The 25548-nt window shown below is 35.9% G+C and overlaps 1 protein-coding gene across 5 annotated transcripts in view; it reads left to right on the top strand.

Annotated features, from left to right (window-relative positions):
• rgs12b (regulator of G protein signaling 12b) overlaps positions 1-25548 on the top strand; it is a 233183-nt gene that overhangs the window by 127899 nt on the left and 79736 nt on the right. For all 5 annotated transcript variants that reach the window (XM_039751636.1, XM_039751635.1, XM_039751633.1 and 2 more), the window contains one exon: positions 12054-12075. In XM_039751636.1, the coding sequence (XP_039607570.1) occupies positions 12054-12075 (22 nt within the window). The remainder of the gene's footprint in view (positions 1-12053; positions 12076-25548) is intronic.

The following is a 25548-nucleotide window of genomic DNA, read 5'->3' as shown; positions in this document are numbered from 1 at the left end:
ACTGCAGTAACAGGCTTGCAAATAGCTCAGCAGTTCATTCAATAATGTCATTTGCTGCCTCGCTAGCAAGCTAACCTTTAAAATATGCTAGATTAAATATTATACAGAAATACATAGTAAATTACAAATTTGTATAGGATTCTAAGATGCAGATATGATTTAAAATAAAACTGAAGTTGTAAATTTAAATAAATTTAATAGCCATATATTTTTTCAATAGTGTACTTTATTTTTAAACTATTCATTTGAACAGTATACTGTTCAAGAAAAAAATGGTTCTTTTATTATATTGTTTAAGATACTTGGCCTACTTGACTGAAACAACAATATTCAAAACATTTACAGTTTTTTTTAACCACCATTTTATTCCAACAAAGTCCAGGTTATGAACTCATTAGATACATTATTAAACTATTTACTTTTAATAATGAGGAGTACGGATGGTGAATTGTGGTTAGTGCTCCTGCCTTACTTTATTGCTTGCTGCATGCTCTCGCCCGGAGTATCCTCCTTCATCCCAAAGACATTCACGTCACATTGGTTGATGAATCTAAAGGGCCATGTTTGAGTGTGTAAGTGTGCCTGTGACAAACTGGCTTACTGACTACATTTGTTTCTTGCTATTGCTGTCAGGATAGCCATTGTCCTCCACTATATTCTTGTATTATAATGAGCAAGTCTGGAAGATGAATAAATGACTGATGCATGATTTTTACTATGGTATGGTAACTCAAGAAAACATGGATGTTTAGTTTTTTTTGACAAAAGAATAAAAATGTATTGAACGATTTAAATTAAAGTTTTTCGTGGCACAGAAGCACAATGGCTAGAACTGCTGACTCCTGCTTCACTAAATCAGCGTCTTGGGCTTGAATTCCAAGCCTGGTCATTGTCTATGTGGAGATGCACATTATCCTTTTTTCTGTATTGCTTTTCCTTTGAATACTCTCTTATTTTACTCCTATATTATCAAAGATATGTTTTTGTGTGTGTGTGCATGCACGCACGCATGTGTTAAGTGGCGAGTCTGGATTGGCCCTATTTGTGTAAGAATGGCCCCTGTTGCCCCAGGGCTGTTTCCTGCCTTGTGCTCAATGCTGCTTGGAGATTTTGTTGTTTGCCCCAATATGGCCATGAAACAGCAGGCTTGAGAATTTTTAAGATGGGTCAGGTGTGGAATATGCATCTCTGGAAAGGGCAGGTAATTCTTTTTCTTTTTCCAGATATCTGCCTTTACACTGTTTACTGTTGTCACAATATTGCTGATATTAACTATTGAAGGTTTAATTTGTGTTTACTCATTACAAAAGCTAATTCTTTTGATTTTGTTAAAATATTGATTGATTTTGTTTTAGATAGCTTAATCTGTTTTAATTGATTCTTAGGTGTGTTATTTAACATTTCATTCTTTTGGGTTTACTTATTTTGTTAAAAAAAACAAGAAGAAGAGCTACATGACCTGTGTTATTATTTAGATAAACATTTTAGTGGTGAAGGCTGCTGTTAAAAAAAGTTTACTACAGTTTATAGGCCAAAAAGGACTTTTATCTTTTCTTTTTTTTATATATATAAAAAAAAAAGCCTAATCATTTATATGAAGCCATGGCATCAGTTGGGAGACAGACCTGTAAGATTTGTAAACCAGTCTCTTATTGCTTAACAGTTGTCTTAAGTTCTTATTTTTGTAAAGATACTTATTTTCATTTTGCCTCCATTTTGCCACAGACACCTCTTTTTAATGTTCTTTATATGGAGCAACAGTGTTAAAACTTGGATTACATTTTATGAATCGTTTATTTTATAGATTAGAAACTTGGCACCAAAGTGTAAACTAATTCCTTTTAGCTCTACGGTATTCATTTCAAGGCTTTTCTCATGGCAAATCTGTTGACTACACAGGAGTTTTGTACTTTTAGTCATCAGTTACGGTGAGTCTGGTGCTGTTGGAGGTCAGAAGCTGTGGGGATATTTTGACAGCTTGCATAGTTTCATCTGTGGAGGTTCTATGTTTAAATTTTGGCCATATTCTTGTGAAAATTACCTTCTGCAACTTTTTAACTATCTCTTTTATTAGTTTAATAAAGCTAGTAAGAAATGTGAAAATGTAAAACATACAAATATCTCAAAAGCATTTCTGTAATGCACTAAAATATAAAATATACACTTTATAAAGAAAAATAAATTTGTAAAACAGCCTACAAATGTATTTTTAAAAATATATACTGAATTTGTATGTACAGTATGTATAGGGGGGTGTGTGTAAACATTTTTATATAAAAAATAAGTTTTACTGTATGTATTGTATGGAGGCACTCAACTGAGTTGCAAGGATAAAGATCAGCAATTTAGCAGTGACAATCACCTCCTTTTGTCAGTAAAGTAACATAGGGGCTACTTGGAGGTAGCAGATCATGTTCCCAGGATCAGCTTCCCTGGGGGGAAGCCACTAGGAGTACCAAAAAGAAAATGAGGCAGTAAAGGATTAGTAAGAAGTCTGAAGACTTTGAAGTTGATAGGTGGACAGTGTGAGGTTTCTAGGTGAAAACATGTTTTGCCCCTTTTAAAGTTAATGCCTGGGAGGAGTGACAAGAGACTATTAATTTGACTCTAGGCTGCTATATTGCAGCACACAGGCCATTACTTTAATGAGTGAAAATGTGTTTCCTGTTTCAAGTACAGGGCATAGTGGTGGCCTGGAAGCCCAATGTATGCTACACAGAGCCCAGTAAAAGAGGAACACCAGGGACTCCTTGAACAGAAGCTCATGTGTATCAACTTTGCAGCAAATGCTGATGGCAAAACGATAACAGGTCTTGTCAGGAGTATCTCCAGGATGAGTTGTAAAAGCTGTCACTGCTTGATATCTTTGATTGTATAGTCAAGAGGAGAATTAAGGCAAAGGTGTATTGCATTGAGAAAGTAATGCCAAAGGAAACAAAAAAATAGAAGTAGGTATAATTGGAAGTAATTAAGAGTTGGGTAAAAAAGGAGAGCCAGTCATTGAGCAGGCAGGGAGAAAACTATTAGGGGAAAGTCCAGAGGGACTGCAAGCTTTATTGTTTCTAAATAAACTGTAAGTTCTTCCTTTTGTGTATTCATCCCATGCATGTAATTTTTGAATTACCATAAACACAAAATATTTTCACAGTTTGGTACAATCAGAATGTTTTAGTATTAATATAGGTGTGGAGAGATTTTTGGTGCAGTCATCCAATTTTTATACATATGAGAAAAACAGAGTAATAAGTAAATGCACATTTGTTGGATATTTAATTGGCAAATTTGCTAGTTGTCAGCATGCTGTGGCACCTTCTTTGGGTGCCTGACTGATGCAAAGTGATTGGTGGAGCTCACTTAAAACTATTTGTTAGGGAGAATAAGGTACAGTCAGACTGCTACCATGTGTTATGTGCTGTTCATTCCCATCCAGACAACATATTTCTCTTAAATAAAATTGATTCTGCCGAAAGTGATGAGAGAATGATACTAACAATAATAATATTTTATTTATATAGCACCTTTTATATATCTGAATGCAGCTCAAAGTGCCTTATAGAGAGTGCAAATAACAAATAGAAAAAAAAAATATTTAACAATCAATAAAAAACAAAATACAGTCAGTAAGGATTATAATAAAAGTTAGATTAAGAAATCATATTAAGATTAATGGTAAAAGTAAAATAAACACATGAATATAATGAAGTGAACACAAACTAAAAACCAGAATAAAATGTATGTTTTCAGCTGCTTTTTTTTTTTTTTACTAAGAGAAGAGGCCTGACGAATATATAATGGCAGGTTATACCAAATCTTTGGTGCATAAAAACAGAAGGCCGCTTCTCTATATTTATTGTATTTTACCTTAGCAATGTTTAGAAAACAGATGCGTGATGATCTTAAGGACCTATTTGGAACATAATTTCTCTTGTTTCCCTCGAATCTGAAGGTAAAATAAAGGAAAAGGTGTAAGCAACGTTGCCAACCCATAGTCTGGGGTGGAATTACAGGTAGAATAAGTATTGAAAAATCCATGAAGATGTCCCTGTTCCTGCGTGTCTGACAAGGGATAAGTAATTTCAGTAAGAATGCAACTAGATCTTTGAAAAGAAGTTAATGAAATTGTAAAACCATTTAACTTAAAATGTATAACCAAGGACCCCTAATCCCAGACAGTGACACCTATACAATTTTAATAACAGCGTAGTAGTCTGTGTTAGTATTTTTCTGGTTTGGGAAATGGAGCTTAATGTGCCCACTGTGCTAAGTGGCATGGACCATCTGTGTTAATACCCTGTTTAACAGAGATTGCAAAGAAAGTGTTCTACCGAATATGGTTTTTGAATTGTGGCCTAATAACTGAAGGTTGTAGGGGTGTAGTGTACAGTAGTTTCATACTTAATTGATTATAGAAAATGTGTGCATTTGGGAAGAATGCTCTGTCAGAATGATGAAGTTTGATTCTGTAGGGTGTTGAGGAGAGTAATCTTGAGGTTGAGGGAGTAAGAGGTTTTTGGCAGTGCATGTTTGTTTTTTAAAATGATGGAATTCACTAATTGCTTTTAACTCGCACGCATGTGGTTAAAATAGCCCACATTCGGGCTCTGCTGGTCGTTTGGCGCACCATTTGGTTGTTTGGATGAAAAGGGACTCACTAAGAGATTGAGAGAGGAATGGAAGAAAGAGAAACCAAAGGAAAGAAGAGGAGAGAGAGAGAGAGAATGAGAGCAGGATCAGGGAATCAGATCAGTGCTGTAGTGTGTAGGCAGTGCAGTCTGGGAAGCACCACAGGAGAGCGAGGGCAACAGTACTCCCAGGGGAGATCAACTGTGCTGAGCATGGAAAATTGTGGACTCCTAGAGATCATGCAGACATCAATGAGGGTGTATGGAAGACAGAACTGGGGTCAGTGTTGGTCCTAACGGACACCAAAGGATTGTTTTCAGGATGGTAACCATAAAATGACTACAATTGCCAGTAGTCTCAGCCCAGTTAAGTAGACCTGTGTATGTGAGCAAGGTGAGAGAATGAATGAAGCAATGAGGCTGTAGATAATGGAGATGATCCTGCATGTGTTTTTATGCCTGGACTTCTGGCTGTATGGCAATAGTTTGGTGAAGGACCTTTTCTGTTCCAGCTTGACTGTGTCACTTTTGTATGGGGGCTGGGGAAAGAGCAGGTCCATAAAGTCATGGTTTGGTGTCAAATAGTCGAGTGGCCTGCACATCAACCCTATTAAACACTTTTGGTATGAATAGGAATGTCGATTGCTGAACAGATCTTCTTATCAAACATCAGTGCCTGATCTCAATAACGCTCTTCAGGCTGAATGGTCACAAACTCTCTGACTCACTCCAAAATCTTGTGGAAGGCTTCCCACAAGAGTAGAGGTATATCCTTATGGGGTGGGGCATGTTTATGCCCGTGATTTTGAAATGGGATATCTTAACAAGCTCATGGAGGTGTGAATGTCAGGTGTCCACAAACATTTGGCCGTATGGCATGCTCTAAGAAAATCAAAAACATTGAACATTGGTGGCATGTCATCAGAGTTTGTGAATAATAGTAAAGAGGACCGAGATACTCTGTTTTACTGATGCTAGTTACTAGTTAAGAGGACTAGCAAGCAGTCTACTTAATGATGTACAAAAGAAAATTAATGAAAATAATTTCAGTCTGATGTACATGACAGATTGCACAAAGTCAAAATATACAAAATGTCCATGTAAATTACAAGTATTTGACCAAAATAACTTCTGGTTGATCTGTCCATAGATACACTAACTCATACTAAGTCAATTTAATGTCAGTTGTTACTCTAACATGTGGTAGTTTACAATGTTGGAGAATATTTGCCGTATGTGGGGTGAATTTCCAGAACAGACAAGTGAAAGATTTGCAAATGCTAAACAAATGGTGACTATGTTGAGATCTGAATACAGTACCACCATGCCACCCATGAACGATCCAACTTAACAAATCTCTCTATTATTAAAAAAAAGTCTTGGAAGGAGATAATACGTGATCTTCTTGGAATAAAATTTGATGTCTCTCGTGAGACAAGGCAGTGAGGCTTTTAAATGATCAACATGCAGCTCGACAGCAGCTGATCAGGCAATATCTCCTTAGCGTGCATTTAAACCCCCACCCCCCTTCACAACGTGAGTGGCAGAGATGTGAAGTGGCTGGAGCATAGTGCACCCACTAGTATATAATAAATAACAAAAGCAAAATAAAAGCTTTTTTTACTGAGCATTAGGTAGAGTAACAGATGTGTGTTTGATTCCAAATCTATGCTAATGGAATGCACCTTTCTTTGTACTTTATTTTTTCAATTAATAAGGGGCTTTCAGTGGCATCAAGACAGAGCAGAATTATTCTTTTCCCCTCTATTCTTGCCTCCATGTTTTTGGAAAAAACATGTACCTTTTAATGAAAGGGAATAATGAATGACTTGTCATTTTTGAGTAGATGGGAGAGACCGGAATTCCTAGGAAAGATGAATATTGTAATGAGTATGATGGGCATGAGTGGCCTTTTTTTCCGAAAGGACAAGAGGGGGCAGTGCTTCTACTATATTTTTAGTTTTTGTTTTCCTCCTTTTACATTTTTTAATTTTGTTACCCTAAAACCTGTAAATGTTACAAAAGAAGGGTAATCTGCTGTGTTATAAATCCGTTTAGTAATGACAGGAAGTAGTAGTTGTTGCAGGGCGAACATGCACAAAACACATGTTTATTACTTTGAAGTAAAATGGAGAACTTCAGTCAAAGGCTGGCAGTATTTCTGTGCATCGTGGTTTTCATATAAAAACACAGTAGTTGCAGTTAGCTATTTCAAGAGAGGGGTATTATTTTTCTTTGTTTTTAACAAATTAAACTGCTTTTCCCACATAAATATACTCCCTGTAGTGTCAGATGCTCTTACATAAGAAGTGTGGGTGTTTTAATAAAGTGAAATACTTGTACATGATGCAGTAACAAGCACATGGACTTAAATATAGTATTATCTATTGATACATTCTAAAACCTGCTTATTTAATCAAAGCATATGATATTAGAACATTTAACATATTAAATTAAATACTTGCTCTTAATAGTTAGAAATTAAGATCACTATTGAAGACATTAACACTAGAATTACCAGAGCCTATGAGAAAACTCGTAAATCCGGCCCACCTTAAATCCGTTTGCACCTCTCCATCAGCGTCTTTTGTCCTGTAAATGTGATGATTAAGACAAGCAGCCTGCTATTCCATCCCCCACTGTTGCAGAACGTTCACTGAGTTCTCCCAGCTTATGCCTTGTTTGATTATCTGGGAGTGAACTGCTGGAGTTTTAGAGTGGAAATAATAGATCGTTATTTGGAACACATGCATTTCATGTGTGTTCTGTTTCTACAGTAATCTGTGTAAACACTTTGTTAAAACAGAAACTTTTTCATATTTTAGTAATAAATGTTACAAAATGTAGGCATAAAGTATAGAATGTGTAAAGCCTGAAGTCCAAAGATCAAATAAACACTTTCACAAAAGGTTCAAGGACAATACAACAGCTTCCGTGGCGTAGCGGTAAGATTTGCCGACTTATAATCAAGAGTCCCCGGTGTGATCCCGACTGTCTCCTATATTTACTGTTTTCAGTAGTGAGCTGCTCTTATTTTTAATATTATACAGTACACACATACATTTGGTTTGTGTCTGTAACAGACTATGTACATTTATAGTACTGTACTTGTAAAAGTTACCTTTTTTTTTTTTTTCACTTTTATTCTCTCACTCGCGATCACGATACATACTACCACCCTAGGGATCTGATGCTCTTTGTTTTTATTTGAAACTGGGAATAACTGTAGATGTTAGTGTTTTGCAGCAGTTTTATGCTGTTGGTCTCCCGGGGAAGCAACTTGAGCTCAAAAGAAGTATGATGCCTGAGCAAATATATTAGGAAAGTCTCCTCTGTCACAGGGCTAACCCTGGACACACTGGAAGCTGTTGAGGAAAAAAAGAATGGTGGGAAAATGGGGTGCCATTGTGAAAAATCCCCTCCATCCCCTCCAAAAGGCACTCTGTTGGAGCACTGTTAGCCACAGGATCATTCCACCATGGTGTGCTAAGAACCACCACTGGAGATCATTTCTGCCCACTGCTATCAGACAATTCAGTATTTCCTCCTGACGTGCTAGACTAAATGCTTTTACTCCAAATTCTTTTTGACATCTTTGCGCAATACATGTCTATCTGTCAGTCTGTCTCATGATTGATTATATTATTTGTCCTGTTACTCTTTATCTTAGTTTATTATGTTTCTGATGCAGTATGCATCTAAAGTGTTTATCTAATCTTATTCATTTCCGGCGCCGCATCCTAGTGGCAGCCTTTCCAGCAGCTCCGTATACGACTTTATCTTTTTACCTTTTTATCTCTATTTTTCTCTATTTCACTGATCACTTCTACCACTTTCTTGTGAATTTCCCCTTGGGATTAATAAAGTATCTATCTATCTATCTATCTATCTATCTATCTATCTATCTATCTATCTATCTATCTATCTATCTATCTATCTATCTATCTAATCTATTTTTGAAAGAAGCAGCTGGGTTCTGACTTTTACTATAATGTCATATTTATTGTCAACAATAAATTTTTTACTCTGAAACACGCTCGAGGTGTACCTTTTGAATAACCATAAAGTCTGTAAAACACTGCATACTTGTTAATAATTTCTAAAATAATGATAATGTTCATGTAATACAGAGGCTTTTTCCCCTTGTTGAATGGCTTAAACTTGAAGTACAAGCATTCCTGATGAAGTCAAAGACATCTAGACTTCTGTGCTACTTTTAGACATAAAAACATTTGCTTTGATCCATACAGTATCCCTTTATTATCAAAGTCACACCATTCAGGGTTATGGAAACCAGAGACCAGAATATTAGTCACACCCAACCAGATTGAAATCTAACAACCAGAATATATGTCATTTACTTTGAGAAAATAACCAAAGTTTTCATTTACCACAGAAGGTGGTATTTACAATTTTTTTTGCCAACTCTTTATGATGTTTCAAGAAATTTTTACAGTATAAATACAAACCAGTTCAGAATCCCCAAAACTAATTTTTATACTCTCTCATCCCTGGACTGTGAAGCATTATGTCATTTGTTACATGGTCTCAGAGCTCTGACATTATTTTGTTTTCATTTTATTTATTTTAATTAATTAATTTAACTCTGCATTGCCTGGATAGGTGTGATCTGGAGGTCTGGCAGATATCAATGACTACACTTGTGTGAAACTCTGTTGTAGGAACTGAGGCCTTTGCCATCTGCTGGGGTTCGGCCACTTCCTATTACAAAATGTAATGTTTTGGTCCACCTGATCATTCCAGAAGACACTTGTACAGTGTGCTCATTTTTAAAAACTTTTTTGTTCAATAATTGATAGTGTGTAGTTTGGAACACTTGGCTTATTTGAGTTTAAGAAAGTATATTGTCCTGAAAGTTTTAATATTATAGTTTTATATCCCTTAACAAAGCCTGGCCCTTCTATTTTCATTTTGCAACATTCTCTCTGCCTTGGCAATGAGAACAATACTATTGCATGTTGGCGGGTGAATGCTTCTTTTAAAATATAAGTTTGAATTAATATGTATGCTACAGGCCTGAAATTATATGTAAAATGTGTTAAATTCTGTTATTGTGAACAATGGTCATTATTTGTTTTTATTATTTATATGTATTGTGTAAATTAACTGCATATGGCCTCAATTCACATGTTTTTTATTTATCTTTGGATCACTGAAAGCCTTGTAAAGCTGATGGTTTTTGAGAATCAAGCAAATCTTCATTAATAATAATACATTTTATTTATATAGTGCCTTTCCCATGCTCAAGGCACTTACAGAATATAAGAAAGAACGGCAGTAACATTTCTGAAAACCTCCTAATAGAATTCAGTATGATGATACTGACCATTCATATGACCCTGGATCAAATTAAGCGTTTTATATTGTTATTGCTACTCTATTTTATCTACCACAAGCCTTATAGATGTTAATGTTGAAAGATGAAAAAAATGTTTAGCATTTTTCTTAAATTCATGGGTAGTTTTGATTCATTTCTCTGTTCGCATATACATTTATTTCATTTCTAACCCCATTAACTGTCATTCAGGTTTGTACACCTGTGCAGCATCTGGTGCAAGGCAGAAATGAACCTTGAGTGGGGGCCCAGTCCGTTGCAGGGCGCACACAATAACTCCCCCAGATTTATTCCTACCGGGCCAACTTAGCATTGCCTTTCAATACAATATCATGACCCCTTAACCTTTTAAATGACAAATTAGTTAGAATAATGTTAATAAATCATAATTTTTTTCCTCTCATTTGAAGATGTTGCTAACCCATCTACTTAAGATGTTGCTGCTGAATCTAAATTGTGAGAACTAAAAAATGGCTAAAAACTGTTTGGGTGACAAACCATTTGCCATCCACCCACTAGGTTGACTAAGGCATGCTGTTTTTTCTTGGTGTCTTTACTTTGTTTAATTGTTGTTTGGCTAGAAGTCTCATCCGTCCTTTTATAGCTACTTGTAAGGTGTCAAATGCTTTAAAAGTACAAAGAACGATTCTTGGAAAATACTGCAGTGTGGTATCTTTGACAGAAATTGGCACAGCAGCTTTGACCTTGTTGTTTAGTGGCCTGGAAATAACAGTATTTGTTTTCAGTGTCTTTGCATATACTACTATTCAGCAAAGACTGCTAATAGTAATTTGTGCTTATGGAACACATGCTTTTTTTTGCCTTTTATTCCAGTTTGCCCTCAAATATGTAAAACAATACAACATTGGAGGATTTCCTTTTATTTTGCATTTTTGCATTTGCTTACTGTATTAATAAAACTTTTAAGTGCCAGAATGAATTCTGACATAATGGTTATATCTGGCATACAACACTTGATTGTAATCTTCGACAAGTTCTACATACTGTAAGCACACTGTATTGCATATTGTTCAATGGGTATAAATGTAATACTATGAAAGCGTTAACTGTTATGTCATAAATATAGTTCTTAATTATTTTTGTAATGAATAAGGTTTGAAGAATGCTTTATCATTATTATTCCTCTGATGAATGGTTTTAGTCATCATGTGAGTACAGTATTTAATTTTATAAATAAAATCTATGTAAAGGTTACATGTAAAACCTATGATTAATTTTATTCTATTGTAGACCATTAAATTTCTATTCATAAATCAATATGAGATAGCTATATGCAGTGTTTTGTTTGTTTTTAAGTATCCGCTTATTTACTATTCAGTACAGTACCATGTCGCAGCACATTTCAGAACTTTGCTAATATTATTTATGGATTGGTGTATTTGCAATTTGTCTTATGTGGTATTAAAAGGAATATTTTGAAATGCAAAGTGTCTCCAAATTCCTTTAAAGTATAATATTTTGAATTTAAACCATAAGTCTGTAAATCATGACCTCTGACTTATTTTTTCTTTTGTGGAGCATAGTTAAGGCATTTTATTCACAGACTTCATTTTCAGTTCTAATAGTAGTATTTTTCACATTTTAAATTAGTTTATTTTTACAGGAAGCTTTAATTAAAAAAGGATGTCTGGGGGGATGAGCGAAAAAGCAGTTTGTAATAAGAATCGGGGTTTACATCTCTACCATATATAACATAAAACTGCTTCCAAAGAATGAGTGGACCTTTGTGACTTGCTATAATTAAATTGAGAGAGTTTGCTTGTGTGATGCTATGTTTTTTCAGGTCCCAGGGCATAAACAATGCATTGAGCAGTTTGCAAAAGGGTGGTAACAGCTGCGTGAAAAAATGTGTCTCGCCATGTCTAATCATATTATCTTGGCCCAGCCTCCTTTCTACATCTGAAACATCAGATTGCTGTTTAACAAGCTGCCATTAGTGCTCAGTCTGTCCTTGGATGTGTATTTAGGGAGAGTGATGTTGGAGAAGTATTTATCTTCCTGTGTGTGGTCATGAAGATTGCTGGTCACTAATGTCTCTTTGTGTTCTTTTGCAGTCTGCTGCAGTGTCAGATGGTGGTGAGTGTCCTTTTCTTCCACTTTTTTTATCTTCTTGAAACGCTGTAATTTTATATAATTTTAAAAATATTAAAGGTTTACATTGAAGATGTGTTGCATGTGGCATTAACTTCTGCAATGAGCTTCTGTGTCAAATAGAAATGTTAGTAGTTACACTCAACCTAGAGTTTTGGGAGCAGCCACCATTAGTTTTAGTTAGAATTTCAGTTGTATAAAACAATTTTAGTTTGTCCTCAGGTTTATACGTTATGGTACAATCATATATGCAGGCCCAGGGATAAATCTTCTACTTAAATAATTTCTTTGCTTGAATTTATTTTCATGAAGTCTTATATGCAGTAATTACTTATTTTCAGATGCAAAGATAAAAAAAAACCAGTAACTAAGTGTTTAATAAGCAACCATTTAGTAACTTTGAAGAACATTGGTCTTCCAAAGCTTTAGAAGCTAATTAACATTTTCATAGGAAGTCAGTGATTACAGAAATGAGAATTACAAAATAATTTACAGACTGATGTAATAAAAATATAGATAAAGCTGGCTATTCAAAACTTGAGTTTGGTTGCCTTTACATTTTCTTACACAGGATATACATTACTCAGGATAAAAAATTGGAAATGAAACATCAACCAAATAAGGAAATATTGTGTAATTTAATAGTGGGCTCTGTGATTAGCAATGTATAGATGTGTTGAATATTTTTCCATGTTCTGTAAGAGAAGCATTACATTTCTATACAAGCAGCATGAATCAGTGAGCTTAGGTTGGGAAAATATTCTGGATTATAGTAATGTTGCCTAACTAGTAGGCTGCAAATTTCCTGTCTTCTCATTTCAGTTACAAAGAATTTAGTTTTTTGTTTTTTATGAAACCTTAGAGGAAAATGAGTTGATTGAAGAAGCTTAATGTTTGTTTTTATGTATGAGGAGAAATAAAAAATGTAAGTGTTAAATATATATAAATCAGCATTCAGTGTGAATATACCAACTGACTCCTCCTTTTTACTAGTAAATAGTTAAACTTGTTTCTGGGTCAGGTCACTGACCTAGGATATGAAGTTGTATTTTTTGTGACTATTGCATTGACAGACCACACACCTGCTAAGCATTCCGTTACTATAGAAGGCTAGACAAAAGCTTTGTTTGGATAATTTTAAGCCTTTTAAGGGTCAACTGTTCACACCAATTCAATTGCTACTTTGCTCAGGACAGTTACTCATAAGTGTCATGCTTCCTTTCCCCATTAAAGGACCATTACATTTGACACCCATTCTACCATTTGCTTTCTAATTAAGCAATAAATCAATTACAGTATTTTGTAGCAACTTGAATGTCCTCCAGAATCTTTAGGGCTATGATGTTGGAAGTCTTGTTCTCATAGTACGGTTACTGTTAGGAAATTGGGATTGTAAGTGTATTTAGGTCAACAGTAAACAAGCAAAATTAGAAAAGTGACTCTCAGACCAGAATAAGGAAACTTTGCATGAATCATCTTGAAGAGACCTTATCTAAGAACCAGACCTAGTAGTGAGGTTTGTCAACAAATGCGTCCAAAATGGGTGGTACATTTAAATCTAGTGTGCCTTAGTTTGGCATTCTCAAGGTGGATGTTAAATGGAGCCAGGCTCACCCCAAGAAAGTGGTGTCAAATTATGTAAAAAAACACAAGGTCAGGTGGGATGCCAACCTTGAAACAGCCATGTGCAGGATCCAAAAAAAAAGACCCAAAGAATGTGTGTATTCACAGAAGAAGATTTTATATTTCTCATGTTAGAAATATTGAAAGCTTGCAATATAAAACTATCTCCATACTTGTGAAATTGTGTTCCCATTGCATTCAGAACCATTTTCTACAGTAGGCCAATATGTGTTAGAAAATATATAAATATTTGAGAATACAAAGTTAAATGAACACTATGTAATTTAAGGCAGCAACATGTACACTCCTTGGATCTACAAGTCGAATTCACAATGCACCTGCCTTAGTGAAAACCTTTGATAAATAACATAATTTAAGGAAAACTGTAGGCTATCAAAAATATACTTGACATTAGAAAGATGGTCACCTTCAACCAAAGTTGTGTACATCAATCAATACTGCACTGAGATGTTATATATTGAATAATACAAGTGCAAAGGCCCTTAAATGCACTGTGCTACAGAAATGTTCATGTTATTGGAGAATTGCCACAATAACCAGATTTGGTTCTTTCACTCACTTTTTGTCAATTTGTACCGAGTGAGGCTCACAGTAGTAGTGTACCCATCTGAAAAGTCCAGGCCACACTACTTTATACAACAGTGTCCAGCTCGTGGAAATTCCCAGCTCCTAATCCAACATTGAAAAATTATCAGTTTATAATGATAAATGATTTTTTACCTTATGATTTCTGAAATTCAGGAAGAAAAAAAATCTACGTTTTAATTTATCTTGAAGCCACTTCACACAGGACACATCCAATCTAGACTTTGATACTTTTCTAGGAGTTAATCAAATGAGTATTATTATTGAAATGGCAGATTTACAAGAGAAGGACATCTAGGCATCAAAATTTAGAGATTTGGAGCAGAACCTTCAAAAATTGGAAAGACGGCAAACACAAAACCACTATTGGATGGAAAAGCAAAAACTTACAAAGCGGGACAAACTTGTCTTTGTGTAGGTGTCTTTACCTGATAATTATAGTAACTTGAAGAGGTATGCTTTTGAAATTCTATCAATGTTTGCATCAATATATTTCTGATACCAGATTTTTTCAGGCATGATCTATATCAAAACTAAACCTGGGGGCCATTTGAACAGCAAAAGTTTGCACTTATGCTTGGGAATCAAAGTATCTTCATACAGTCCAGACATCAACAAGCTGTCCAAAGATATACAGACACAAAAATCACATGGAACAATTAAATTGCATGTTTTACACTTGCAGCTGTGATCAAGCAGGCATATTAAATTTTAGACCTTAGCAATATTTTAGCATACAATATATTTGCACATTTACATTTTTTTCCAGATAAATGCTTCCCAAAATTGATTCAAGAAACTTTTGTTAGAGTTGATAGAAGGCCAAAAATAACTTTCACTTTGTCTAATTTTATAGGGTGCCCTTAGAAAATGCTACTAAAATTTTTAAAATTGATTACTGCTGTATAAAGTTGATCAAAATAGCAAATCATTTTGTTGTAAAGTTCACCAAAGTTGGCAAAGTCATTCTAAAGTCAAACACTGAAAATATGTGTTTGTTTACACTTTTGTTGTTGGCATCAAATTAAAAAAAATCCTTCTAAACTGTTTAGAATAAATCTATTTCATGTAACTTCTGTGGGTCCAATGGTTTGTGTTTTTTTTTTAAATAAAATTCTAAATGTGGCTCTTCTTCCCATTTGCCGACCCCTCCTCTAGAAAGTCCACGGTTGTTGGACATACTATGCTGTTTTAACTAAAGTCATACTGCCTGATTTACTTAATTATGTTTCACTATGGTGTCTGAGATCAGGTTGTGTTCTCAGTATAATATTGCTAACCAAAGCAACTTTTTTCCTGAGTGACAAAAATTTTAGCAAACGATATTTCAAACTGCAAAAACTTTTTTGGACTATTTTATTTTTTATTTTACTATAAATAAAGTTACAAATACAGGCCCCCTGTATTTATGGAGGAAGGTCTGATTTTCATTCTAGGTCTATTTAAGCTTGCAAGACTTGGCTATGATTTCATTTGAGTTTTGTTACATAAATCAACTTTGTACTACAAGTAAACTTACCCACAACAGAGAATAAATTAAATGTGTGTTTACCACAAAATGCATTTTTAACTTATTAGTCATGTTGCAGATGTCTTCAGTGTTCAAGAAGTCTGGGTCTTCTCAATGTGTTGAATTGGAATACTACTGGTTGTATGTTAATGTTGCAAGATTTTGACATGCCATTTTCTACTTGTTAGTTTCTTGCTATGAATTACTAGAGTTTCTAGGGAATGAATGTGGTGTGCAAAGTGAGTATGATCTGGGAAGGAATAATAATAAGTTCTAAAGGAAGGACATGAAAACGTCATAGCCTGACAATACTTTTATTTATTTTTTGTCTGACTACTGATATTGATAACATAACTTTTATAAAATCCTAACAGATTATTAAGGTTGTGTTTGCAGGTTTGAGTTGCCGCCTTCTAGTTTTCTTGTCTTGGCTGAGTTTCTAGTTTGTAAGGGCCCACTACTGAGCCCAAGCAGCTCTACAGTATATGCCATTGTTACAGTTTAGTTATGCAAATATAGTAGCATTATATTTTTCTGTCATCATTTAATTTTGGTTCAAATGTATATGGTCAAGCAAGTTTTTATTTAATGTTGCATTAAAGTATTACAAGATAATGTACATACTATACCATTAAACCTGTTTAATACAATTCTCGGTTATAGATGGCCATAGCTGTCCTGAAAGCACTGGGCACAAAGTAATATCAGTCCATCTCAGGGCCTACACCCACACACGCACAGGGACCAACTGGGAATCGCAAATTAACCAAACCTACACATCTTAGATAAATTGGGGGGAAAGCCCCTGACAATGGGGGAACATGCTAGCTGCATGCATAGAGTGACTAAGCACAGTATTCTCTAGCCAAGTGCATTTGACTTGGGAAGTGTTAGTACTGACCACTATAACACTGTGCCATCTGAATTTACTGTTTCTGAGTTACTATCTGTCATATTTTAGTTGCTTTCAGATTAATGTTTTTGTTATGAACTATTGTACTTTATTAAGGGTTGTAAGTGATTTAACAAAACTTTGTTTAGTGTACAGGTCTAGGCATGGTACGATACTGGAGAGAGTTTGTTAATTTAGCATTTCATGTGAGGGATGCCATGCAGAACTTATAAAAATGAAAAGTCTAATAATAATAATGGATTTATTTATATAGTGCCTTTCTCATGCAACTAGTTCAGAAAAACTATAATTTGAAATTGCAATATTTGAGAATGGCATTAGTGACAGCCATTTCTATCTTATATATATATTTTTTTTTAATTTATTAATACTAGACTAATGTTTATAAATAAAATAAGAAGTCAAAGTGTCAACACTCGAGTGTTTTGTCACTACCTCAAGATATATTGTTTTCATCTGGGCTAAGATGCTGTTTACTTGATACTAGTAGTTTCTTCTCTTATGTCACATACATGGCCCTTGGTGACTCCCACTATTCAATGACATGGTGCTTCTATTTGTATACCTCACAGATGGATTAATATGCTATTAATGCTACTCCTGTCTGATTGTTTTCATGCTGCCATCATAAAGTACACATTCTTTCGCCCTAAACTTTGATTTTGGAAGTAGTGGTGGAAACTCATCACACATCTTTTCCATCAGATTTTTTTTTTCAGAATGCTTGTTATAGTGTGTACAGTAATTGGAAGTAAATGTAAACAAATAGTGTCCACTAGATTTTTTCTTACTTGATATAACCTTTATGGGCTGCAAGTGAAATGAACTCAATGAATAGGCACAGGGAATTGTCAAAGTACCGGTGTACGATTCGAGATGAACATAAGACACAGTTGATCATACAGTCTGCTTATTCCCTTTAGCCACACAAATGGGTAAAATTGATATTCGTACTGGGGCATGATGCCACAATGGTTAGCATTGCTGCCTCACAGTTTCAGAGTCCTGAGTTCAGATCCTAGCCTGGGAACTTGGTGGGTGGATATTGCACAATTGCTATCTGTTTGCATGGGTTTTTCTCGCATATCACAAAGACATGCGTTTTAGGGTAAATGGTAAGTCAAAACATCCTAGTATTACCAAATTTGTGTCTGTGTGAGTGGGCTGGGTTGGGAGCCGACAGACTTTTTAAAAGGGGTTAAATAATTGGTGCATGGGTGTGGAAATGGGAGATATTAATACATTTTCACTTAAGAATACTGTTTGTTTATTGTAGAATATACACTGGAGTTCATTGTCACCTCTAATGTGTTTATGAATGAAAGAAAAAGAGAAAAAAGCTATAGTTGGCTGTTGTCAGAAAAGACACAGCCTGGACACATACATGGAATCCCAAAAGTGAGTTGACAATACTTAATGCAGCAAATGGAAGTCCCACAAGATAAGAAAAGTGATTTAGGCTAGGTAATGAGCATCTCTATTGACTGCAGAATATCTAAAAGAGGGCATACTCTCAATTTTCGTTTGCTTGGGTAGAGCATAGCCCACTCCTCTTCCTTTTCTGGGCAGTGGTAGTCTCCTGCACTGATCTCACTGCAGGTTATGATGAGCTCAGTATGCACCATTTGTGTTCAGGTTATTCATACAAATCTCTTTCTTGTGCTTCTGTAATGTGGCATGGTGTGCTCAAGACGTTCAATTATTTCTGAGCTAAGACGTCACAAATACTTTGTTTTTTATATTTATTTGATAGTTAAATAGAGCTGTTTTTTATATTTATTTGATAGTTAAATAGAGCAATACATAACTTTTAGGAACATAATACTGTAGATCCTCTTAAACCAGATTCCTTCAGTGTAATTCCTTAGGAATCCCCAAACACATGTTATTTCATCTCCAAATTTATATTTTCAAAAGTGAGATTAAGAACAGATAGGCAAACTCATGTGGATCTTAAGTATAAACATTATATGAAGCCTGTTTTTTGCATAGTCAGTTTTTGTCTCATATTTAATAAAACAGAATCAAAATTTACTGTTGGTAGTGCTTTAATGGACTGTAGAAATTAAGTAGCTTACATTTTCCTTTTCCTAGCCCATTGTTTATACAAAAATATTTATGCAGTTAAATAAGGTGTTTACATTACTGTTGTTCAGTTTGTTTTACTCATTTTTGACAGAAGGCAGACTACATGATAATTTGTTCCAGTATTTGTATCCAAACCGCAACAAAGGAAACCTAATGGTAGCAATGAGGAAATATGATTGCTGTTGTTTCCAGGGAGATCCAGAGGTGTACATGATAAGTTAACTGGAGCCCAGTGCAACTTAATGTGGGTTTACCTGTGATTGTGCCATACACCCTGTCCATATCTGGCTATGGCTTTCCATTTCACTGTGAGTAAAAGCGAAACAAGTTAGAAAGTGTACACACAGTGTAACATTCAGGTGTGTTTAGGGATAAACTGATGTGAAAGTTGGAATACTTTACAATTTCTAGTTACATCAGAGCGTCAGATATCATATTTTAGTTTATTAAATATTTTTAATAGTCGGTCATAGTAAAAAAAAAAAAAGTGTTTATGTAATTACATGTTTCTCAAGAGTAAATTAAGAGATTCTATAGACAGCTGATTCCAACAATTGATTGATGTCCTGTTGTATTCCTGCCTATTTGTAATTCAAATTTCTTAGGTAATGTAGCCTTTTTTTTCCTACATTTGAAACAGTAAACTCATAATTGTTGTCTCTCACAATGTTTCTCTGTATTGAGGTAAAAGAGTTTGACAATTCACCAATACTTTCCAATTGAGAAATTTTAAAAATTTCAAAAATGTGTACAGAATGGTGTATATGAATATCTCAATGAAAATTGAAAATTCCAGAGAAATTTTCTTTAAGAATAAGTATGCCAAATTAAAAAAAAAAAAATCTCCTGGGTATGATTTTAAACTGCATCCATCCCTGCAAGTGGTCCTCCACCTTGCAGGGAAATCATGGCAGTTGCTGGCAGGATTGGCAAACCAGCTGTGTTTATATATATATATATATATATATATACTGCGACTGCTGATCCTAATGTGATGTGGGAGATTTTCCGTGACAGGATCCTGAAGGTTGCTGAGGGTTGTGTTAGTGTTTCCAGAAGGAGGTGTTTCATCTCACAAAAGACTCCTGAGGGATATGTGACACACCATCTATGGTCTAGTAAACCACATCCTGCTTACAGAGGAATGGAAGCATTATGCACATCCAAATCTGTTCCTCTGAGAGTCGCAGTCAGGGTGGCTGATGGAACGGTCCTTATGGATGACACTGCAGTTGGAACCCACTGCGCTGGCTACTTTGAGCAACTGTTCAAAGCTGATCCTCCAGCTAGGATGTTGGATACCTCCGAGTCCATGGTTCTTGAGACTGATCCTCCAATTAGCTGTGAACCACAGTCTCACTGAGATTGCACACGTGGTGAACCAGCTGAAGGTAGGGAAAGCTGCAGGGATCTGTGATATGCGGGGTCAACTTCTCCAGGCTGATAGTAAGGCTGTCCTCCTTGCATTTCAAGCAATCTTGCCTCCTTTTGAGAGACAGGAATTAACCCAACTGACTGGAAAACAGGACATGTCATCCCTGTCTGGAAAAGGAAGAGTAATCACCTGGATTGTGGCAACTACAGGGCGATAACACTGCTCTCTGTGCTGGGTAAGGTCCTTGTTAGGGTCATCCTCAATAGGATCTGTGATCTTTTGCTCACCTACCAGTGACTGGAGCAGTCTGGTTTTAGTCTCAAGAAGTCTACCATTGACCGCATGCTGGCAGGAAGGGTTGTCATTGAGCGCAAACATGGAAATCGGCAGAGTTTTTTTGCAGCCTTTGTCGATTTTTGTAAAGCATTCGACTCAGTTGATTGAGCTGCCCTGCGGGACATCTTGAGACTTAGCGGGATCCCCTCAAAGTTGCTGGGTATCATGGCCAGCCTATAAACTTCTACTGAGAGTGCTGTGCAGAGTTGAGGCAGAACCTTTGCATTGAAATCAATTCTGGGGTATGTCAGGGGTGTATTCCTGTACCTACTGTGTTCAATGTTTGTGTAGACTGTGAGTTGGGCAAGGTCATGGTGTCCAGTGGCTGTGGGGAATCTGTTGGTGAAGAAAGATTCACTGATCTTGACTTTGCTGATGATGATGTGATCTTTGCAGAGCCAATGGAGGCTCTGATCGGGGCTCTTGAAAGACTGAGTGAGGAGTCTGAGTGTCTGGGTTTGTGAGTGTCCTGGATAAAAACCAAGATCCAGGCCTTTAATGACTTCTTGGGCACAGCCATCAGTAGCGTGTCTGTCTGCGGATTGTCAGGCTTGTCGAGAAGATTACTTTCCTTGGCAGTGACATTCATATCTCTGGTGACTGTTCCTATGAAGTGGTGACTCTTCGTGTGAAGTCAGTAGATGGATTGGGAGAGCGTGGAGCATCATGAGGTCACTGGAAAGGGGTGTGGGACGCTCCCGATATCTGGGCAAAAGGACGAGTTGTGAGACATGGACGCTAACCAGTGACCTGAGACGATGACTGGACTACTTTGGTGCTGTGTCTCTTTGGAGAATTCTTGGGTACTGCTGGTTTGAATTTGTGTCAGATGTGTGGTTGCTCATGGAGTCCCAAATGAGGCAGTGCATGCTGTCTGACCTGACCTTTCCCCTGGAAGTCTCCTTGTTTCATTAGGGCTGACAGACTAATGGACATGCACATGCTCTTTGTATTCTATATGCCAGTTCACCTAAAGCTAGATGGGTGGATAAAGACATTTTTTCAACTAGCTAATGGTGAAATGGTATTAACCTATTTTGTTCTGTAGTATATTCTGTAAAGTACAGAAAGAGGGAAAGTTTTTTCCATTTTCTGGTCACTTAATGTAGATTTATTATATTCACAGTTTGTGATCAATTGGTTTTTTTTTACTTAGTATTTTTGCTATAATAAGAAATATCTCTAAATCTGTTTCTTCATCTGTCTCCTTATATTCTAATGTTTAAAGGTACACACGTAACTAATCTGTTTTTGGTCTAGTACATTGCGCTGCAGTTTCAAGTAAGATGGTTTGTCTTGTAGTTTTTTGAGATATTTATCTCTTTGTAACAGAAACGGAATTCTGACACATCTTGTACATACATGTTTTTCAAGTAGGGTGTAGCCACAGAAAACCTCTTGTCTGCACATGTTCATAGAATACTTGTGCATTGTTTTATGTAATATTTAAAGACACTTGAATCTTAAAGACTGCTTGCTATATTAGGATTAAAGAAAACGGTAACACCGATGGGGGAAAAAACAAATCATACAACTTTCGGTACAGCTTGACTTTGACATAGTGAAATTATATGAACATCTTTGCTTAAATGCTTAAAAAATCTTGGTGGCGATCTCTTACCTAAAGGCAGTCTGTCTGCATTGAATATACTTTGTTACATAAGTAGGTAAACTTGAGCAGGTTATTACTTTTTGCATCCATTTTCTGTATTTCTGATTCCTTTGTCAGTACAAGGCTGGTAGAAAAATGAGTTACTTAAAATAATAAAATATTTATCACATACTCCTATGCTTAAGGTGAAAAACTGCTAGTCATGTTGATTTATAGGATAAAGTCTCCAGCAATATACACTTTATTCACATCATATTGACAGGTTGCATCCATTTTTTTTCATCATATCTTTAATTGGAAAAAGTGGGGCTAGTGAATGCGTGGTTTATTTCAGAAAAGCGCAGGGCATATTGTTACCAGTCATTAAACTTAAAACTGTGCAGGATTCAAATAAAGTGAATAAACTTGGACTTGGAAGGAAAACTAATAATAGTATTGCAAAAGGGTATCATATAGTTTCTTGCCCATTGTGATAAGAGCAACCACCAAAATGGTTAATGATTTTTGAATCTTGTGAGTAGATGTTGTTTGTGTGCAGTTTACTTCTTTTCCCATGCCTGTATTTTTTTCTTACATTCCAACTGCCACTTCTAAATTGTCTCCATTATCTATTAGTGCCTTGTTCGTTGTTGGTCGTTGCATTGCTGGGATAGGCTTCATCATTGTTTAAACCTTTAACCCTTTTCAAATATAAATTCTGATAATAAATCTTAGCAAAAGTAAGTAGTGATAAAGATACACAGCACAAATGAATAAATACTGCACTTGAAGCTCCTACTCAATTCATTCTCCATCTTATACTGAAGCCATTTTCACCCACTTGATGCTTCCCTTTTCAAAATAGTTTTAAAATGAAGGAGAGAAGCAAGTGTAGATCACTCATTCAAGAACTGAACCACAGTTAGTAGTGAATCATAATGATACATAAATAAAGAATATGACATGAATGTGATATGTATTGGGAAATTCTCTGAAACATTTCTGCCTTGATTTAAAAAGTATCTCTGATGAGTTTAGATCCAGATTGCTACACTATGCAGAAAACAATTAATATGTGTCATTAATCATATAAATTTAACTTTGAGTAAATTGTGTTTAGTATTTTTGGTAAGGTGGTGCAGCTATTAGCATTGTTTTTGTTGAGTAGTATAAAATCATCTATAGCAGAATGGCCCTTTAGAATTTGAGGCATGATCAAGGTTAGTTTGCTGATAAAGTTATTAGCAGCACTGGTTCACAACTCCAGGGGTTCAATTCTGATTCCTGGCCTGGATGCTGCCTTTCTGGATTACATCACATTCCCCATATGTTAGTGTGGTTGATTTTCCAGGTATTCTGCTTTTCACCCCAATCTCAAACATGCTAGCTAGAATTATTAACTTGCAGTTGGGTCTGTTTGAATGGCCCTGAGATGTACTAATATTCAACCTAAGAATGGTTCTTGTCTAGTGTCTGATACTGCCAAGAAAGACTGTCATTCCCCAGTGATTAACTGCAGCAGACATAGTCTGTTAAATACAGAGTAATACTGAATGCAGACACATTTTTAAATTCTATCAAAATTATTTTATAAACTGTCAGCAAAATTGATGGTTTATCTAATAAGAGCAGTAGTATTGTCACGTGTACAGACTACATAAATATTCTTATTTGTTTTAGACTGTGTTTAAACCATTTTTTAATTGCCTTTTTTGTGCTAAAATAGATGGACTACTACCATTGTTGTAATCTATGATTAAGGAAAATTAATTTTTGGGTACTGAAATTTTTGGGTTAATATAGTGATATAGTCCATTCATCCTTCCTTTTTTTAGACTGCTTGTCCAGTACAGGGTTCAAAATTGAGCGCAAGGTGAGAACAAGTCCTGGACAAGAACTCCAGTACATCACAAGGGTATATTCACATCTGACCTAACATGCGCAACGTTGGGTTGTGTGAAGGAAACTCACACACATTTCAGGACAATATACTAGCTCTTCACAGCACAATGCCCACAATTTCAACCCCTGATTCTGAAGCTGTGCATCAGTGACAACCCCTGAGCAACCCGATAAAATAGTTTGAAAGTCTGAAAATTTTGACTCAAGTTGGTAGTGTATTCTAAAAATAAGCCTCTTTAAAAGAAAACATTTAGACACAATAACCACAGTCAATATTGTTGTTACCACCCTCATCAGAAAAATAAGTGCTAGATTAGGAGAGTTCAGGGTCAGGTTGGGAAGCATTCACTGGTACAGCGTGTTGCCGCACCCACTACATGACGAAACAGCACAGGATTCTGGTTGGCAACCCCCCAGGCTACATGCAGTCCAGTCCCACCCTCAAGAAATGACCCTCAATCTGCCACAGCCAGGTGTTACATGGACATTTCCTTGTCCAGCCACTCAGATCCTCAACAATGAGGATCCTGCTAGCCAGATCACCCTTGGGGAATCACACAACATGGCCGAAGTGCCATAACTGATGCTCCCTCACAGTGCAGGTAATGTGTCTCATTTGGTACTCCATGAGCAACCACTCATTCAACACAAAGTCAAAACAGTGATTCAGTTTCAATGGTACTCAAGGTTTCTCCAAAGGAGCCAAGTCTTCATCTCAGGTCACTGTATAGCGTCCATGTCTCGCAACCATATAGCAAGATAGGAAGCACCAGGACTCTAAAGACTTGGACCTTCATCCTTTTGCATAGATATCTGGAGTGGCACATACCCCTTTCCAGCGACCTCATGATGGGCATTGCTACTCACTTTACTGAATTGATTTGAACTAGTTTAAGTCAAATGATTCTTTTGATTAATTTTTAGACGTATACACTAGTGCATACTTAAAGTCTGAGGGGAAGAAGTTTTGAGTAGTCTTCTCTGATCACATCACAAATATATAATTTAATAATTTAGACTTTATTTTTTATATAAATATACTGTATATGTGCATGCAGTGCTGGTGCGAAGTTATTTTGTGCCCTAGACCAAGGTTATTAGTGCGCCAACTGACTGTTTAGTAGCTAACCTGTGCAGCTGGGTGTCCCCCCATTTTCTGCGCCCTAGGCAAATGCCTAATTCACCTTAATGGTGGCACTGGACCTGTATGTATGTATAAATTAATTATACAGTATATTTTACAAAATGATAATTAATATAACATTGTCCTGTTTCAGTACACAAAGCTTGTCAACACATTTAAGATACATAATTGAAATAAGAAGTTATGTTACACAATCACACAAATGAGAATTGAGTGACTCGTACTCGGGTAATGATTTGTTCACAAATTAAATGAATGAGAATTGTTCAGCTGGTTCATGAATCAAATGAACAGGAATCATGTGACTCATTTTCAGGTAATGATTCAGTTTCAACTCAGAAGAATCAGGTAATGATATATGCCCAGTATA

Source organism: Polypterus senegalus, chromosome 4, assembly GCF_016835505.1.
Source record: "Polypterus senegalus isolate Bchr_013 chromosome 4, ASM1683550v1, whole genome shotgun sequence".
Taxonomy (NCBI): Eukaryota; Metazoa; Chordata; class Cladistia; order Polypteriformes; family Polypteridae; genus Polypterus; species Polypterus senegalus.
This window is presented reverse-complemented; position numbering and strand designations above follow the sequence as displayed.